The sequence below is a fragment of the Lonchura striata genome, chromosome 5, assembly GCF_050655825.1.
Source record: "Lonchura striata isolate lonStrDom1 chromosome 5, ASM5065582v1, whole genome shotgun sequence".
NCBI classification, from domain to species: Eukaryota; Metazoa; Chordata; class Aves; order Passeriformes; family Estrildidae; genus Lonchura; species Lonchura striata.
In genome coordinates this window covers 39,516,848-39,537,329 of record NC_140707.1, presented here as the reverse complement: position 1 = coordinate 39,537,329, position 20,482 = coordinate 39,516,848, and the positions used below count along the sequence as shown (strand labels likewise).

The 20,482-nt window shown below is 43.7% G+C and overlaps 1 protein-coding gene across 2 annotated transcripts in view; it reads left to right on the top strand.

Annotated features, from left to right (window-relative positions):
* Positions 1–11,283: 11,283 nt before the first annotated feature.
* The window catches only part of TTC9 (tetratricopeptide repeat domain 9), a 28,257-nt gene continuing 19,058 nt past the window's right edge, over positions 11,284–20,482 (top strand). The window contains exon 1 of one of the 2 annotated variants that reach the window (XR_014956022.1): positions 11,284–11,787. Coding sequence is in view for 1 of the 2 variants with exons in the window: in XM_021540770.4 (XP_021396445.1) it covers positions 11,421–11,787 (367 nt within the window). In the remaining variant the exon portion in view is untranslated. The remainder of the gene's footprint in view (positions 11,788–20,482) is intronic. The other variant, XM_021540770.4, reaches the window with a different exon arrangement.

Below are 20,482 nucleotides of genomic sequence, written 5' to 3'. Positions count from 1 at the left end.
CTGCTCTCCTTTTGCATTATTTTTTACTGGTGTTGGTTGCCTGTTAATTCTAATACCTTTGCTTCCTTCACAGGATTTTTACATGTCCCCACCTCAACAGGTACTGAAAAAAGCCATGTTATTTCCATCCTGGCTGCACTGCTCTTCTTTATCTGTGCCTCCACACTATCCAAAGTCGAACACAGGCAAGTGGCCTAAGCATTGAGCCCAGGTACTGGCTGTATAGCCAGGGCCGCTCATCCCTGGGTCAAGAGTGAGCAGGAATTTGACACTAATGTCTAAGGTGGGCAACCTGGCCTATTTGGTGGGCCTGTGGAAAATGATCTGTAACAAAATGTTCCTTCCCTGCTGGGTAATACTGCATATATCAAAAGGTAACTGGACACTGTTTTGGAGAGAGGAAAGGCAACATATCCAGTTTGGTAGAGGTGGCATGAGTTTATGGGGGCCTTTCATCTCAACAGCTACATGGTCTTTTGACTGCTTAGGCTGATCAAGGTATTTTCAGAGTGGATTTCCTTGGTCACTGCAAATGTGGCTGAGAAGGTGTGTGTTCCTTTTCCTTTCCCTTCAGAAGTGGCTGCAGAAAGTGTGATTATAGGCTTCACTTTTTTGTCCTATAACCTCTAAGGTGCAAGGTCTTCTATGGGGTAGGAAATTCCTAGTGAATTGGTGATCAGCATGGACTCTGGTATCTACAATTTATAGAGAAATACCACTCTCAGGAGGATCTATCCCTTCTTCTGCAGGACTAACAAAATTCCTGTCACAGGCTACATTAAAAAATTCCAGGTTTCCCTACCCAAATACAGGTTATCTTATACTTTGCTTCAGAAGGGTCCCAAAGAAGCAAGGGTATACCCTTGGGTATCAGAACAGGATCAGTATATCATGCTGGTGCTGCACTGTCCTTCATCAGAGACTGATATCAGAGTTGTTGTTCCACTTCACAGAAACTTCCAGAGCCTATACTTGAGACCCTGAGCTCAGGATGTACAAAGCTGGGACAAAGTAGCTTAGCAGGAGGGCACTGTCCAGTACACTTTTGTACATTTGAGAATCCTCCATCTGGGATATTTTTTCAACCACATAAGCCAAGAGTGAGTCAGCTGTAAATACTTTACACCAGGCTTTGGTAGGAAAGAGTAGGTTAAATTAATTAGGCTCACATCACAGAGATTCAGCATCTGCTCCAAACAAGTGATGAACCCACACTGATACCAGAGCCTCATCTGTATAATGGAAAGAGCCATAACATCCATTTGTTTTGCAGATCATACTGAAGTCAGCAGGTACATGGCAACTTACAGAACATGGTATTTGCTGGGGTATTTGCACATCCAGCAAAGAACTAGTCATGTTTTTCTATTAGTGCAATAGAGAGTAGAGCAAGGACACTTATGGATTAAAAATCAAATTATCTTATTTGATCATTTCCCCCAGTCTCTTCTTCCCAGTGTTTTAAACATTCCTTTTGTTGGACAAGAAAAAATTAGAAAAGCAAGGCAGGAAATACATGAATGTAGCTGATCTACTGGAGTGAAGCCAAACCAGCAAAGCCAGGAATGTATTTCTGTAGTACTTAGCACAATGGGGCTGCACAGGGACTCAGAAGCTATGGTAATGTAGTCATAAATAATGGTAATAGGAACATCAGGAGATTAATACAGACAAACTGTATGTCCTACAAATCTGTCAAAAATGTACATTTGCCATCAGCATACAACACATGACTGTCCTTCACAACTTGAATCAATGCCATGAAGTATATACCGTTGTTCAAGGGAAAAAAACATAAGGCAATGATCACCCTTCATCAATAGGGCTGTTTCTCCAGGATGGGCTTCCCCAGTATAGGACAAATCAGCAGCAAAGTGTTTTGCTCACATATAGAGTGCTGCATCTGTAAAAAATTGCATCTGTGGGAAACTGCATTTTTGCCCAGCAGGAAATGTCCTTACATAATTAGCTGGAGCTCTGTACTGAGATAGGACAGCTTTAGCCTTACCAAGCTATGCAGTCTTACACAGCTGTACAGCCCCAGAATGATCATTCTTTAGTGTCAGATACTTTAACAAGTCTCTTTCTATTTTTTTTTTTTTATTCCAAGTCATAACAAGATTTGGATTTAAGGAAGGGTGAGTTAAATGAGTTTTCTTGCCTTTGTAAATCTACTATCAGACCTGTGGTGAAATCAATATCTTCCAGATTTTAGCTTCAGGTTCACTGGAGTATCTTTTCCATCCATATTATCCATCTATTCAACTCACTGTTGTTTTTTCTTCCTAAAAAGGAAAGGTGAGTTGAGAGGAACATTATATGGCTAATGACTTGCTAGCATTTGAGATGAAACCTTGGACTCTGTTGTGGGCAGAATAATTGATCACTTCAAACTGATTCTCAGATGAGTATCAAGGATACAGAAGCAGTAGCCTGAATTTTTGTGTTGCTCATGGGTTTTCTACTTTCTCATCCATACTGGCTTTTATGGCAGATCAAATGTCTCCTCTGTCATTGAAAATTTACAAAAGTGGACATAGAAAGCTGCAGTCATCCCATATTTCCCTTTCTATATGAATTTCATTTTTTTAATGCATGTGTTTGTCTGTTTCATAGTCCTCTTTAATCAAATGCATTCAGTACAATTTACAAAATTTCAAAAGCCTCACATTACAGAATAAGCAATCTTGCTAATAAGGTCAAGCATAGCTTATTCTTCTAACTACTCTGCATTTTTTGGTATTTCTAAGCCTAGAATGTGATGAAAACAGTCAAATAATTGTACAACTTTATGAAGGAAGGAAACAGCCCAATAAGAGATTAACCTAGGCTGATCCTCGTAAGCAAACCATACTTACTTGAAAACCAGTGGGTTAAGAATTAAATGAAGTGTGGATACTGCAGCCATTGGGTAGTTATTTGACAGGACATGCAATCAGAGAACCAAGTAGAGGCACAGTCAATAGGTAATTTAAAATAATCTATATTAATACAGGTATTTTCATTTTGGAAGAAAATAGTCCATTTTGATTCTATTCAGTCTCCTCAACACCAGTAAATCTTTATTTCCTGAGCTGCCATGACACTCCTGCTCAGAGCTAAGAAATTATTGTGAGAGGTGTGCACAGACAAGTAGGTCCATAAGGACTGCTCCTCTGACTCTCCTCAGGGCAATATCATTAATGTAAGCTGTGCATGACAGCTTATGGGGAAAGAAATACCTTTCAAACAGCCTACCAATGCAATAACAGTGTGCTGCGGGAACCACTAAATAGATTTTCTGCAGTCAAATCCTCAATGAGCTTTGATTAAATAGGGATAGTACTAATCTCTACATGTCCACACTTGAGACCTTACATTGGGAATATTACGTGGACCAACTAAATGAGTTTGAGAGTCTTTCACACACCAAGATCCATTAGAATTTCTCTTCTCTTTGTAGGATGAAGCAATGATGTTTCCTCACTCAAAGTTCATTTAAGCTCTCAGTATACACACAGTTATACTGATACCACACAATGCTGGCCACCTTCCATCACTGCAGTGTCCTGGAAGATGAGGCCTGGCCTGGAAAATTGTCTGGATGGGGAACGGGACCATTTTTACAACAAAATTTGAAAGACAAGAACCTCATGAAAACTGCAGGGCTGATGCTACTGGGATCGCACACAGATGGTAAGTCTGTGACCACACTGCCTGAGGCTCTGTGCTCACCAGACCTCACAAATTTGTTTGTAGGAAATCTGGGAATGTACATCCTCGGGAAAACCCCATATGCTGCAGGACAAATGTTGGAGATACAGAAAGAAGCATTCCTCTTTCATAGTTTTTATTCCTTTTACTTGTAAGAAAATCACCCATATATGTGGTAAATGAGCTTCATGATCTCCATGCAGCTTTTACTCAAATGGTTTCACTTGAGCACTTCTTTAGATACAAGTATCCCCGTGCTCAGAAATGGATCTGTCTCTAGGATGAAGTGAGCCATCTGCTTAGCTGTGCACTGCAGCACCCTCAGCACATTTAGGAGAGAGAGAAAAAAAAGTAAGCAGAATAACTACATCTAACTGGAAAAGCAAGTACAAATGCATTTACACTGAAATTTGACCTCGGCCCTGCAGTTTACCCTTCAAACTCAGTAACAGTATGCGCATGTTAAAGGTCAGGACCATAAAACACCTTTGTCTCACCTCTCTTCCAAGGATAGCACAGCCATCTGAGCTGCAGGGCCTGCCAGCCTGCCGACAGAACGGCTAAGTGCTCTCTTAGGGGACAGTACCATTTACTGTATGTCAGCCACACTTCCTGAAATAGCCCATTTCTCCTCAGAGGCCACTCTAATCACCATCAACAACTTGCAGGAACTTTTGAGACCTGTCAGGAAAACAGCACAAACTCTCTCCTTGACATCAGCCCATCAAGTGTGTCTAGCACAGCAAGAGCTTTCCAAGAAGCCAGAGTTTGCTACCCCCCAGGAATGACAAAGTTACTAAGCGTTGAACCTTAGTGAAGATTGTTCCATGGCATAAGACAATGAAAATGGATGGGATATGCAAGACAATTCTTGTAAGCCCTGGTTTTCAAAGACATTGCCAAACTAGGACCTTTCCAGACACCTCTGCTTGTTGTGAAATCTTAACTCCTTCTCACACTGCCAGACCAGATATTAAAAAAGCAGATACTTCTCTAGCAGATCTGCTTGCACTGTAAAATTACCACTTGTAGTTTTCCTCTTGCAGTTCAGCTGAAGTTGGGAATAGCTGTGTCTCACACAAACCAAGCAATTAGAAGCACAAACATTTCCATTTGCTCCCATGTGTCATTTTTAATCTCATAAAAAAAAGACTAAGCTACAAAACTAAGAGAGAGATGGTTTTTTCTGCTTAGAAGTAGTTAGATACACTTTTGATGTGTGCCTTTATGATACCATGGGAGAATTCAGCTGTATGAGTTACAGATGTATGTATGAGTTGAACCCAAGGGTGCTGGTGTGAGCTCTTCAGGTAATGGGCAAGTAATGATAAATATGCACTTATATTGGAATGCAGTTGCAATCACTACTTGATCCTGAAGATGTAAGCATGGCATAAAGACTAGGCAATAGTCCTAGTGTGGAAACACAAACTGAGCATGCTTTACTACTGGTGACCATTGGATGGCGTTTCTCTTCAGAGTAACAGCAATTCAAAGTTCATGGGGAGTCAATGCATTTTAAGATTCTTTTTTGTGTTGTTCAGTAATTCAGTTTCCAGTTACACTCACATACTGTCTTATTAGATTGAAACCCAAGTGACTTATTTTGTACTCCTATACAGATCTGAACACCAAGTGTCATCTGGTCGCTCTTGGAGTTAAGTGAACTTTACTGACATTGAACTTTGTGCCATTTATCTGGGCAGTAGGAGGATGCCAGACATGAACAGACCTGCAGTAAGTGCTTCTATATAGTCTCTTATTCCCCACTAATGCTGCTCAATATGCAGTCTTTCAGCATTACAGGAATGAGTGCCTTCACCTCCATGGAGGGTTGGAACAGGCACCCTGCCAGGCTGGGGGAAGAGCTGATGTGCAGTAACTTGAGCCCGTAATGCTGTGGTGTACATTAGGCAGTTCTGTAGGTCTTTTTGGGGCAGTAGGAGTGAGGGTCTGCTTCCCTAGAGTCTCAGAAAAAACAATATTCTCAAGTCAGATCTAGGTCACTGCTAATTCAAAAACCTCACACCACACCCCTTTGCCTGGTGTAGATGCGCCTCCAGAATCAGGACAGCTTTGGATGCTGGAAGATAAGATAGAGGAAGAATGAGGGCTGAAAGATATAGGAGTGCCTGTTTTGTGGTTCTCAATATCTGTCTGATAAGCAAGATCTGGATGTGATTTTTTCCAGATGTACTCTTTCACACACAACAGAGGAATCAACCTTGCTGCTCTTTAGTCCAGCCTGAGTAAAGTGCAAGAGCTACCCAGGACACTGGAATTTGCTTGAGAGATTATAGCTGTAGCCTGTAGATGGGATGTCAACAGCTGATTTTAAGAGGTTAAAAGTGTTTTCCAATTTTTTTTTTTTTTTTTTTTTTTATCATTTCCTTCGAGTGTGGCTGTTCTGCAAATCAGAGTACTCACTTTTAATTAAAGTGCAAAAAGAAACACTGGGAATGATGTTAAATTGTTGTTATTTGATCTGTTCTGGGTTCATGAGTAAGCCTCTTAGTTAGCAATTTGTTACCGCATTTATGAAAAAAAAGGAAAGAATCCAGAATGCTAAAACCAGAATTTGGAACAGTTGTTTTAATTCTGAACAGCTGCTCTGTTTACCCATCCACCTCTTAGTATTGTCAGCAAGCATTTTTTTGTGACAAAGATGCTGCTCATATACATACATGTGCAATGGCTTGTCACAGGGACTCTCTTATTTGCCTGCAAACATTTCTGTGAGCTATTCTTCCTTGATTGTATACTATTCCTGGGAGATTCATTGTAGTCCTGATTAACCATTCTCAACCAAGCAGTCAGCAGGCATCAAACAGCCCGCAGGATGAACTGACCCAACACAGAATGCAGACTGCAGAAAAAGACATGCACAATACTCTCCAAGTGTGTTGTGTTTGATGGACACTGGTAAACAAAGGATCTCATGTTCTAAAAAGGAATTTTTGACTACAACAAATTATGTTGAGAGATCAAAGGAATTTGTACCAAGGTGTTACCTTCTGTTAAATTTGATTTTATTTCCCTTTCCTCTCTTCCTTGGATATAGCTACAGAAATAATTTCCCCAACAAAGGATTTCAGAGGCTTCTCTGTTTTTGTTCTCCTGGGCTTTCAGAAGTTCTTTCTCTTCTTTTCCCTACATATGGACATAAAAGGCTATGCTGCAGAGCCGTTTGGAAATAAATAATGGATGATTGACTAAGCTGGTGACAGACTGTAGCAGCAGCAGCAGCTGTTTATGCTGGAAGCTTGCTGCTGTTTGGGAATTCTGCAGTTGAATTAAGGCAATGAGGGATCTTTTCTGTTCACAAGGGATTGACACTATTTTCATCACAATAGGAAATAGGTGAGGCTTGTGCTTTGGTAGGAAGGATTTGATAAAACAACTCTCACATAGTCAACAGTCCCATCAACATGAATGAATACACAAGAACTGGAATGAGGCCTTACATGCTATACTGCTTTCCAAATTGATACCTGGTTTTCAATATATATAAACTTTCTTCCTCATAACAGTCTTTAGAGTTCCAGTTTATAAAAAGCTCACCTAACAGTATAAATGCTATAGTGGATTCACATCCATCTAGAAGAATCACAGAATGGTTTGGGTTGGAAGGAACCTTAAAGATCATCATGTTCCAACCTACCTGCCATGTGCATGGACAACTTCCACTAGCACAAATTGCTCAAAGCCCCATCCAGCTTGGCCTTGAACGCTCCTAGGGATATGTTCTCTAGAAGCTTCTCTGGGCAACCTCTAGAAGCTTCTCTGCTTCACCTCCTTCATCAAAGACAAATATCTCCTTTATCCAATAAATCTACCCTCTTTCAGTTTGAAGCCATCCCCCCATATCATAACAGTACCTGCCCTTGTCAAAAGTCCCTCTCCAATTCTTTTGTAACCCCATTTAGGTGCTGAAAGGCTACAATAAGGTCCCCCCTCCAAACTTTCTTTTCTCCAGGCTGAACAACCCCAACTCCCTCAGCCTGTCTTCATAGGAAAGATTCTCCAGCCCTTCAATGCCCCACCAGAGCCCAAGTGTCCAGCTTCCTCAGCTGTCTGAGGAGCCTTTCCAGTTTCCTTACAGCAGTATCCTGAAATTCAGATAATCTGTTCTATATGCCTGTAAATTAATCATCTTATGTGCAGGTAGAAAAAATTGCACCTGGAGGAAGGCTGGGACAGCTCACAGATATGTAAGATCCAGTACTTTTCACAATATTTACCATTTCCCCCACATCTTCCAGCCAAGAATAGAATTCCAAAAAGACAATTTTCTTCAGGTAACCTGTGAACAGGAAATTATGGTTTAGTGAGTCACAGATCCTAAAATATCCTATAAAGCATGTGACCTCTGCATAATACTACTATTAATAATAATTAAGCAATGCGAGTGTATGCTTTTGGAACGTGCTAAGGAAAGCTCAGTGTGGAGGAAGTGAGACAGGCACACTCAGGCAGTTTTAGATACAACACCTGGAGGCATCCAGATAGACATGTACACCCCATCTATTACACAATGGGATAGATAAGCATGTTCTGCTTCTATGGCCAGAAAATCCCTCACCATTGGACTAAAGACAGGCACAATAGCTAATCCTGAGGACCCCATCTCATGGCATACAGGTAATGACTGAAAATTGGCTTAATTTTATCTGAATGTATGTATACTTTATTTCACAGTTCAGTGCATCAATATAATATATAAACTTACTCTTTCTGATGCTTTCAGATTCCTGTCATGTTTTCAAGCTTTCATTAAAGGTGTTGACCACTGGCAAGCCTGTATGGGCAGTCTAGTGGGCCTGAGACAGCTAAAATCTAGACCTGCCCATCATGTCATATATTAAAGGAAATGTGAGGTATCTCTCAAGCACAAATCTTGTCTGACTTGGAAAGGTGAAAGCTTCTCATGTTTTCCTCCAAGCACCACATTCCTCTTGAAAAGCAAACAAGCAAATAAAAGCAGTCCCCTTATGCTGTGGTCAGTGTGGTGACCCTGTGTCTGGTGTGATGTTTCCTAAATATTTTAATACAACAAACACTACTTCCCTCCAGGAAGAGGGATCTGGTGAACCAAACTGACCTTTGCCAGTCATGCTGCACATCTTACGGCAGGTTTGAATTCTCTGTCTGAGAGATCTAGCTCTCAGCTGAGGGATACTCTTTGCTATCAACAAAGGGTCTAAACTGGCTAATGAATGGCAATCATTCAGACATTTCTGTTATGGTCTGTTTTGGGATTTACAAGGTTGTGGCATTCATCCTCATAGGCACCAGCAATGTCAGGAAGAGAATCTGGACATTTCTGGAAGAAATGTCCAGATTTGGGTGCTTTGGCAGAATTTGGAACTAAGCCATGGTTTGGTATACTCAGTATAGTTCACAATGCAAGGACCACCCAGTTTTATCGCTATTTTGTGACCATTTCTGACCAGATCTGCACCCATAATGCCAGCGGCCACTGCCAAACTCTTCTGTAAGAAAACTTACACTTTTCATAGCTTGTTTTAGACTACTACTGTTGATCAGTAACCAAAGGAAGAAATTTCCAAGATCCCTTAAGCAGAGGGGGCGGGAGAGGAGAAAAAGTCACTTATGTCTCAGTGCCCCCTATGCCATGCAACTCCATGGGCTCAGCAAATGCTGAAAAAGGAAAGCAACTTCTCCCAATGTCACTTCACTACATCACCCTCCAAGAAAACAGTTCCTTCTTCGATAGCTGGTGCAGCTGCTCAGCTCTCTGCAATTAATGCTCTGTGGCAATCTCCTTTCCTCTGGCAAAGTCAGTGTTCCAGCACAAGATATATGTTGTCCTTGTGAATTCTCCCAAGCAGCAATCAATAATGATACAATGAAACCTCTGAAATGACTTAAACTTACTTTGTGTAATATGACTAGCAGACAGATTAAAACAATGTCCTAACAGGAATTTTCCTTCCTTAATATTTAGGTTCCCCACATCAATTCCACTCTAGCTACTGTGACTAATATCCACCACCACCACACCCGCCCCCCAGGATTTCCTGATTTTAGATCACATTTTGAGCAAGTAGTTCAAGCAAGATTTGTAAGTAATTTATCTCACTCTTGGCTTGAGCTACCTGAAAATGCTGAGAACCCATTTTCATAAAGTAAGATTTCTTGAAGATGTAGCTAGTAGGGCACCTGGAAATGAAAGCACTTGAAATCATGTAATCACTGGTAATATGTTTGCTATAATTTCTCTTGTGAAAGCATTTTCAAAATTATACTTCTATCACAATCAGTGTTATGCTATTTGCTTCTCCTGTGGGCCTGTCTTTTGGATTCAAGTGAGTAGATGTGTGTCTGTCCCACACTGTGACCACAACCTCAACAAGGTCCAGAAACTCAGCAGCAGGGACTAACATTACCAATGCATAAAACACAACTCATTGGCCCTGCTAACATGGAATTATCCAGGCACCAGTCCCAGATCTGCATTAGTACCTTTACATGGAGCTATGCCACACAGCTATTCTAGTTTGCCCAGCACTGCAACACCACATGCCAGCACAGTAGGGGCTGTACATACCCCAAAAAGAATCTCAAGTCTCCATTTTAAAATGTTCTCATGGTTGCAGAGAGAAGCTTGAACACATTGCACCACAGCTGCAGCCTCACCATGTAAGAGTTGCATGGGTAATGAAAAGATGCATCCCAATATATTATTGAGAAAAAAAAAATGTGTTTTTTTTTCATCCATCCTCTAGTTTTTAAGCATGTGTAAGACCTACAAAATATCTTGGCACAACAATGCACCTGAAATACATCCAACTATTTTAATATTCAATGCAGACATGGTGTTAGGCCTAACAAAACAATGCCTCATGCTCCACACAGTTTTTCTGTTGTTGGTCTGCAGCAAGAGAGTCACTCCCCACTGATACCCCCAAACCAGGACATGTTCTAGGCATCAGTGAGCATCGACCCATTTTACAGCAGCACACAGGAAAATCTGATTCAGGAAAATCAAATTCCCTGAGTTACCTGTGCCAGGGCAGTACTGGCCCTTGGCTTTTGCTACCCTTACGCAGAGCACACAGGAGATTTCATGGTCTGACTCTTCTTTGCCCAGTGATACGGAGTATACACACCACGAACAGGTGTTGATGGTGGACGGCCCCTGGTGGGATCTGGGAGAGGAGATGGAGCCAGGAAACTTGGATAAGGAGGGGAATGGAGGAGATGGAATCCCAGCCTGCCGACAGGGAGGCGATACCTTCAGGTACGAGAGGGCAAGGCACAGGGGAACAGAAGAGACCCGGCTGTGGGGGCTGGAGTGAGCTCAGTCTCAGGGAGAGCAGGACGGCGGGCGGGGGGTATGTGGGATCACCAGCCCGGGGACCTGAGGGTCCCGGCGTACGCTCGCCCCTTGCCGTGCCGGCGCGGTGAGCGGGGAGCGGAGCCGGCGCATCCCCGCGTCCGGGGCTCGCCCCCGCCGCCCCGCGCTGCGCTGGGCGGGGGTCGCAGCGGAACGGGGGGCGGCGGTGCCCGCGGCGGGCGGCGGGGGCGGGCGGAGGCGGGCGCCCCGCGGGCGGCGGGGCGAGGGAGGAGGAGCGGCGGCCGCCGGAGGATGGGAGCGAGCGGCGGAGCCGCGGAGCGGCGCGGGGGCAAGGCCGGGAGCGCGGCAGCGGGCGCCGCGGCATCGCCCGCGTAGGGCGGCGCGGGAGCCGGGCGGCGCCGCGGCCATGGAGAGGGCGAGCCCGGCGGCGGGCAAGCTGAACGCCGGCGGCCGCGGGACGGGCGATGGGCACGGCCCCGCCGGCGCTGCCCAGCCGCGGGCGTCGGCGGCGGGCAGCGCCGAGCCGGGCGAGCTCATCGGACGGGCGCTGGATTTCAAGAGCGAAGGGGCGCAGTGCTACAAGGACAAGAAATTCCGGGAGGCCATCGGCAAGTACCACCGCGCCCTGCTGGAGCTGAAGGCGCTGCTGCTGCTGCTGAGCCAGGAGCCGGCCGGGCAGCGCCCTCCCGCCGCCGCGGCCGCGGCGGGGCTGAGCGAGGAGCAGCGGCAGGCGGTGGAGGCCATCGAGGTCGACTGCTACAACAGCCTGGCAGGTCAGCGGGGCCGCGGGCGGGGGGCGGCGGGTCCCCACCTGCGCCGCGCACACCTCCCTCCCCCTCCGCACAGCAGCGCTGCCGCCCCGCTCCGCTCGCCGCATCTCCTTCCCTTCCGCTGGCTTCCATTTTCGCGGTCGCGCTCCCGCTGGGCACAGCCGTGTTGCTCCGGGCAGCGCTGGGGATGGGGCGCACGGCTGCTTCTGGCGCTCGGGCTCGCCAGCGACCCCCAGTCCTTCCCGGCGGCTCCATCCGCCCCCGATGAATCCATGCCCTCCTCCCCCGGGAGACAGGTGGCAGGGCGGCGGTGCGTGCGTGGCGCGCTCCGGCTGACAGAAATCGTGGTTCGTGAAATGGCCAAGATTACCTGCTGCGCTGTACCCTCAGCCCGAGATGTCCTTCAGTCCCTTCGCCACAGCTCCAGCTCTGGAGCCTGTAATTAACGGTATTACAGAAAGACGGACTCCTACCACATTTGATGTAAGGAAGGGGAAGGGTTTGGGCGCAACTGCAATATCTCCAAATAGTTCTATCAGATATAAAAAGAATTTTTTGGCCTCTTAGCATTGAAAGTTGAAAGCCAATACAGTCTTGGCTTTTTGCTAGCTTCCAATCATCACTGTGGTCAGTAGACATTTGATCATGCCTGCCTTTGCTCCTTGCCATCTGTTTAGAAGTGCTGCAGGAAGGTGGAGAGGAGTGGTGGGGGGTTTAACTACTTTGTAGTCTGATTCTGAAGTCGTTACAGAAACAGAACTCCTGTTGACTTCAAGAAGCGTTATCCAAACAAATGCAGGATCAAATGTTATTTTTGGTCCCCAGCAGAACACGATTTTTTTCTTTCCAAACCTGAAAGCATCTCTACAACAAAAACTTGTGCCTAGGTACATACAGCAAAGAGAGCATTCATAACCTGGACAAGATACAAAAAATAACAGCATTAAAAAAGCCGTGCTGTTTTCCCGAAGGATGAAGGGTCAGTCATCATCCTTTATATCCTTGGGGATAAAAAATGGCGCAAATCAGGACATTAGCTTTTGGCTTTCTAGACAGAGTTGGTTAGCTTTGTTTCCTGTTCTCTAGTGCTAGAAAAGATGCAGTATAAAGTGAATGGTTTGAAACATGAAGCCAGCATCCTCTTGTCATAATGCATGCCAATCTCTTACATTCAACATGCCTTTTGGGATGTAATAGGGAGCACAGTTTAGCTCCTTTTCATCATGTTTCCAAATACTCTTCCTTCAAAAGCCTATTGAAATCTCGTAGGTGGAGAGGCAAGTGAGATTTGAGAGTGATACCAGAATTGCACAGATGTAATTTTGTCTCTCTACAAATTTCTGTTCACAGGTTTATTAAAATCCATTGATTGTATTTGGTGAGGATCATTTAGATTGGCAGGGTTACACAATGAGCCCATAATACTCTGAACAATATAGCTTGGTGATTTCCTGGGCTTGAAAAAGGGCTCACAGGCACTATCTCTGTTAGATACAAATGAGATGTGGTAGGTAGACAGTAAATGAAGTGGGAGAGAGAAATGGAATTTGCTTCTGAGGCACTTTCTGCCAGTACACAAATTCTACTTGCTAGAAATGTCTTAACTCCTGCTGACAGAGTTGACCTGTGTCATTGTCATTGTCCAGCTCACTTCTTTACAGTTTCATGTTTGTGCAAGGAATTTTTGTCACTGTTAGTTGTATTTGATCTTGTCAGCAGTAGCAATTGGTGTGAGAAACATTCTCCATCTTTATCCTAGATATGAACAGATTTTTTCCTAAATTTAACCAGTATGAACACAGGAGGAGGTGAGTATAATTAACCCTGGACTTACAAGTAGTGCTTTTCCTGGGATAACCTCACAGCAGGTCAAGCTGTCATTTTGCACAGGCGGTTGTCACATGTTTTCAGTAGATGGCATGCACAGAGCAGAGAACAGCATTTGTCTCAGAAATGCCTTGCTTCTGTGTGTCTGCTGAGCTATCTGCAAGCAATTTTAAAGAAATGCCCTGCATGCTGGAGAGAAGAGTGTGCAGTTAAATTGGAATTGCAGTGTTTTTACTCCTAGCCCAGTCACAGAGCTCCCATTCTAGCAGGAGAATCCGTGAATTCATGTTGAAAGAGAAAGGAAGACAAGAGAGGGAGTTTCCCCAGAAATGTAACAATAAGTAGTATATATTTCTAATAGCAGCTTCAAGAAGTGCAGCAGTGAGACTTCATTTTCTAAGTGTGATGCAGCATAAGACACCAGTTTCTTTACACTGTGGGCTCTAGCAGAGGCACCAGCATGTACTGTTGAGGCTGAAATCAGTGTTACTTGACATGGGGAACAGAGGAGATGCAGGGAGTTTTGCTTCTGAGCACTGCTGGCTGCCTAGAGCTGTTTCTAAAATAAATAAATCTGTATAGTGCAGAAAGCATAACAGCAGTACATGTTAACTCTGGAGAAAGCAGCTTTTCACTTAGCTCTGAAGTATAGCCGGTAGCATTACCAGCTGTCATCTGAGTGTCCTTATTATCAAGTTCTTTTAGCACCTCCGCTTACTCTCTAAGTGTGGCATTTGAGAAGCCCACCTTGCTTTTGCACTGTCATTTTTCATATGGGCACCACACATCCACCTGTCAGAAATGCTTTGTATCACAGCTACAGATGCACACACACATTGACTTGTTTAGATGCAGCATGAGAGTCAGAGGAGAGCATGAACTACAGGTAAATATACACAGAGGTGGAGAGAAATAAGCCCAGAGGGGATTTTGTGTGATCTCATAGGTAAAGGCTGGGGTTGTTAGTTTGTTCTTTTTTTTTTTAAATCTGACCAATTACATGAGTAGGCATGTGTGAACAAATACTAAACAGTTTTCAGTGCCTGTCATTGTCTGCTGAAGGTAAATTTAGGCAGAGGTATGCACATAGATTCTTGTTTAGGTCCACTTGTTTTGTAGAGCACCTTCAACAGGCAATTCTACTGTAAGATGGGGTGGCCAGCTCACATATGTATTAAAAACCCCCCAATATTTGGTGTGTTTTCCAAGGTCTGCTGTTGTAGAGCTGCATGGCACACCCACAGCCTAAACTATTTAACCCATTTCAAAGGATCCCAGATCTGCTGGGTCTTAAGTTCTTGTGATTTTAAAAAAATTACTATTTAAAATCAGACAAGGATTTTCATAACTTGCCATTGGCAGAGCTACTCATGTTTCTTTCACTAAGCTGTTTGCTGGGCTTCATTTTAAACTCCAAGAGTTTTGCCTTAAAGGGACTGCCCTTCAAAACTGCTGCTGCGTTCTTGCATGGGCCTGCCAATACCCCATCATTTTACCACAAGTCATTCTGATGAATGTCACCAGAGGCAAGAGCAGCAGCATGGCCAAGGCTCCCAGAAATTGCTAGAGTAGGCAAAGACAAAAACCTACCAGCAGCATAGAGCTTTGCAGAATGAATGCAGGGTTGTAATGCAAACAGTCCTTTCTTTATGACTCACAGGCAGTCTCTGACCTTGAGGAAGTCATTTGACCTCTTTTTGCCTCTCTCAGCCCTATTGAAAAATAAAGAACAAGGACCACGAGCTCATCCTGATGGTGCATTCAGCTGAGTTTTCTACAAGTTACTGGTTTATGTTCTTTTAAAAAACAGATGGATGTACAAAGAATGCTTATGGAAAAGTAAACTGGCCAAATACACCTCAGGTCTTGATTTCCCTTCCACTTATACAGCACTTATACTTATTTGCTCTAGAAGAAGCTCAAATGCTTTACTTACTGCATGCGGATGGGGGTCATTTATCAACTACAAATGCAACCATTAAATGCAATTATTATTTTATGCCACCATTACTGCCTAAAAGTTTACAGGATTAAAAGCACTATGTTTACTCTGCAGAGAAAAACAAGTCCTAGTCATTCCAAAGCAGCAAAATGCTAAGGGTATGCACAATTTTAAACTTTTCTGGTGAGGGAATGTTGCAGTGTGATTAGCAAACCTTTGTTGATTTTCCTAAGCATGCAGAAATTCTAGAACTAATTCTGGCAGGAGAAATGGAACCAGAGAGAGATCTGGGGATGATGAGTGGCGCTGGGGGATCTGGTTGCTAATCCTCCCTCTCTGTGCTAACCAGCTATTTATCTTCAACAAATATTTCATAAACTTCAGTTTATCTATGTGCATTTTTGACCTGGGAGTACTGTAAAGCTGTTAATTACTTGAATGTGAAATAGATGCAGTGTGTTTATATTCCCATTCAGGTACCTGTAGTTTACTATAGGAGTCTTGGCAAAAGGACACAAATGCCTGGACACAGTATTAAGAATTTAGCTCTCCTAAATACATCTCAGTCTGGAAAATGATGTTTGGCTTCCTACACTGGCAGAGATTTGCACTGGTACCATTCCAATGGCTATGTGAAGGTCATAGTGACAGTCCCAGAGAACATGACACTTCCAGCAGCATAGGAACCTTCTAGCATCCTTAGACTGGGGTGTAGGTACTACTTCAAATTACCATCAGTTGCGTGGTCTTCTGTGAGTAGTTCCAGTAAGAAATCCAAATCCAAATACTTATAATACGTAATCCAAGTAAAAATGTAACTAAACTCGAGAAAAGCTGGTAAAACTTTCCACTGACCACCCACTAGGAGACGTCAAAAGGAGTTTCTGCTAAAAGCCCATCCGAGTATATAGCCGTTAGCAAGTACAGACTCTACCAGGACACATGGTGCTGTGGGTGTTAAAGCAGTCTTAGATTGTTGCTTGATGTGATTTTTTTTTTTTAATGTACTGCATCAACAAAAACACCCTCTATCTAAGGATGCCAGTGGGAAGGAGGGGCAGCAGAAAAGAGAGCAGCAGGATGTGGTCTGCATTTTCACTTGGCTGGGGGTGTTTCCTGACACTCTTGTTTTAGATACATCTGACCAGCCTGAAATGCTTGGAAACTTCTTGTTTTACAGGACTGATGCAATTACTGCTCCAGGGAAGTGCAACTGCAGAAGAGAATAAACACCAATGACTCTGTGTGTTTTTTTAGTGATAGGCCAAAACTCTAACATGTATTTAAGAAAGATGTGGAATTTAAAGCTATTGTCATGAATTGCTCTTTAGAAATACTCAGTATTCACCTATTCCTTTTTATTTAGGATAACAAAGATCTCCCCTGTTCATGGAGTTTCTTGCGCATTGAAAGGGTGGGATGGAAATATATCCCTAAACCTTTTCAAAACTTAAGGCTCTGTGGGTTGCAGGTTTTTTTGCAGCCACTTCTATCACAAGTTTAATTCCCTTTGCATGAGGAGAAGCCTATCCCAGCTGACTTTGTCAGCATTTGCCTGAAACTGAGAACTGAGAAGGTATAGATCCTCTGGTCAGACTGTCCAGAGGAGCTGCAGTCTTGATGACCTGAGAACCTTCAAAGTTTAGCTATAGCTTACTGTGGGCGATGAAGCAGGAGATACCAAAAATCACAAAGCTCTCCAAGAACAGAGTGCTTAATTTGTTTACCTAAGACTACTGCTTGTTTTCCACCATGAGAATACTGCTGTTTTCTGAGTTCTGTAGTAGCACATCCTTCCAGCTTTACTCCATCCTCTTCTGAAATGTTGTCCTAGAGTTTCCTTCAGCAAGAGTTATGCAATGAGTCACAGCCTCTTACACGTCCACAGGTTTCCATCAGTGCTGTGCTGAAGATGGTTCATCTGGTTCAGTAAAACCGAATGTTAAAGCTGGGTCACAGTCAATTGGTAAATATACCCATGAGCTCCATACTTACCACCTTTTCTGGGAGCTGGGCCACTTCTGAATGGTTCAGCAGGTGGAGCATCCTTCTCTTCTTGCTCTTCACTTGGGCTCAGGACCAGAAGTGTCTGACCCACCTCCAGGCCTCTTTCTCCAGCCTTTCTCTTAAAACTGCTTATCAGTTCAGCAGCACATCCCAAGTTCCTTATCACAGTCCTCTAGCATTGCAACAGATATTCCAAGAATGGAGGATCATCAGGAGTTCATACATTAGGATTTTAGGATGGTAAAGGAGCTGCTGTGAGGAAAGGAACAGTAAAAGTAAACCGTGTAAATAAAAGGGGAGGTCTAAATGTTGCCAGCTTCTTGACATTGTGTTGTGTCTCAGAAAGTAACATACAAAAGACTATGTAATGCATAAAATTAAGAAAGGGAAAATACTTAATAAACTTCTGAGAAAAATTGCTGGCTATTTATTTGTTCTCTCACTTCATGGATGAGAAACTGATAGGGAAGGAAGACAACTGTTTATTTGGTTTCAGTTTACTCAGATGACCATACCAGTGACTAATACTAAGCGTTAAAAATGCTTTGAAAAAAAGTCAGAATTAACTATCATTAACTAGAAAGGTGTTGCTAATGGCTGCTTAGAAATCTCTCTCCTTTTGTTCATTTCTGCACTGCATCTTGGATGGAAAACCGTAGGCTTAGGACATTGATGGATGAATGCAGGTAAATCATGTGGTGGCATGGAGTGTTACTATTCTGTTCTCTCTAACAAAGATTGTAGAGTCAGTGCGGTTTGTGGAAGCTTTGCTGGAATTGCTGAATATAACTCCAGCTGAGGCACACTTGCTTGAGTGAAGCTGAGAGGAGTTAGTAGTGGTTTTCTACACTTGCCTAGGCAGCTGAAAGTGGCAACCATTGAATGTGGGTCTGGAGCAGAAAAATACATCTCAGGATAGCCATTTGGAGTTTAGGACACTGCCAGAAACAGCACTAAGACAGTTCATGGAAATAGTTTAGGCACAGTCATGTTTTTTCTTTGATAACCTATGGCAAGAGTGGCAGCTGGGAGCAGCGGTCTTTAGCTGTCATGGCTTGACATGCCAGAACTCATCTATTACTATGCATAGGCAATAACTGATCTTTACTTCAAAATCTGCTCCATTTTCCCCACTTTCCAAAATTCTTGACACACCATTGCCCTGAGGCTCATAGGCTGGATAGCACCATCTGCTTCTCCTTGTCTTTGTCCTGTGTACCCAGTTCTCCCATCATGTGTCTCAGCACAGAAGTTGCAGCTGCTTGCACAGGCCATGCCTCTACCCTTTGAATTCCTTTACTTGCTCTCCTAGTTGCAACACAGCTATGTCAGACTTTCTGACCTCCCACACAAAGTTTTGTTCCTTCCCAGACACCCCCAACTCTGTCATGCCAGTGAGGTCCTTTCATCCCTTCAGTGGGTGATGTGACATTTACAGGAAGCCAGTCAGTTGGTGCTGGTTACCTGTTTTTGTGTGACCTCTCTACAACAGACTGTACGTGTGCAAACATGAGACTCTATTCCCTATATTTCCATGCTGTGTCACTCACCTTGATAAAATGACCAACTCTTCCAATCAGTGCCATGAATTCTAACATATGCTTGTCCTGTGTGGCCATGACCACAACTCTGCCCATCACAGTAGCACATACTTAACTTGAAAGCCTTAGGCAGTGTAAGTCACCATCACTTAATAGTTCTGCAATAGCCTCCCACCAGAAGTGTGGGGGGAAAAAGCAATCCCATGCTGTTTGCACCTTTAGTAGCTGTGGATGTTTTCCAAAAAAACATAATTGCCTGACAAGTCCTGTGTCTCAGGGTCCTGACTATGGTGATATCTCAGTCCTTTTCACTCACATATACCATCAACAAGGCAGGAACTGCAACCCTGTACATGTCCCTGGGTGCAGAAAACTACCATCCTTACAAGCTTTTCAGGACCCAGGACACTGATTGTTGCTTGCAAGGCCACAGCATTTTTCCTTCTCCAGCACATCTGTGTTTGACAGATGAAATCTCTGCCCTACTAAAGCAACTACTTTTACAGCCACTGCTCAGTATTCCCTTTCTTTCTTTAGTGGGAGCACTGCCCACTGCATTTACTTGCTGCCAGTTTAGGGGGCTGTCATATAGATTGTTCTGCATCAACAGCAACAGCAACTCCTTTCATATCAGAGTGGCAGACAGCAAAACTCTGATAATCTGGCTGTCAATCCAGTTGCCTGAGAGCTGCTGGAAAGAAACAGCTGGGTCAGCCAGCAAAGAGCCACCAAACTAGTGTTCCTCAAATTTTTATTCCAAAGCTCCTTTGATACCCTGATTACAACTATAAGTTTCCATGCCCCTGGCATTGCTCTGGCCTGGCCACATCAGAGACATCTGACAAAAAGCTCATTTCCTACCTGATGAAACTCAGATGAGTTACCTTGAGTATAATTCACCTTATTCTTGCTATATGTCACCTTATTCAGTAAAGCAAGAGTGTTCAGGGCTGTCTTGGTAGAACCCAGTCAAGCAATGGTGAAAATTTGCTGCCCATCTGATGTATCTGTAAGGTTTAGCCTAACACATAAAGACTGCTTTCAGATCAGCTCAGTTGGATGCTGCTTATCTTCAGCCTTTTCCAGCTTGAAAGACTCTACTCCAGACAGCAAAGCTGTCTACTGCTACCTGAAGCAGAAGGAGACAAGAATACAAAACAAGCAGTGGGGTGTCCTTTGCCTCACACATTCCCTAGTGTATGGGAGAGGAAACTTATTCCTGGAAGTAAATTAAAAGCCAAGGATATGTCTGGGACTTGAAAATTTATGTCAGACCTTTAGTACTTCCTTTGTCTATTCCTGGACCAAAGTGACTAATGAACATCTACCCCCACTGTGCTGTGTTATCCCTGCAGTCACCATGAAATCCAGAAATGTACTG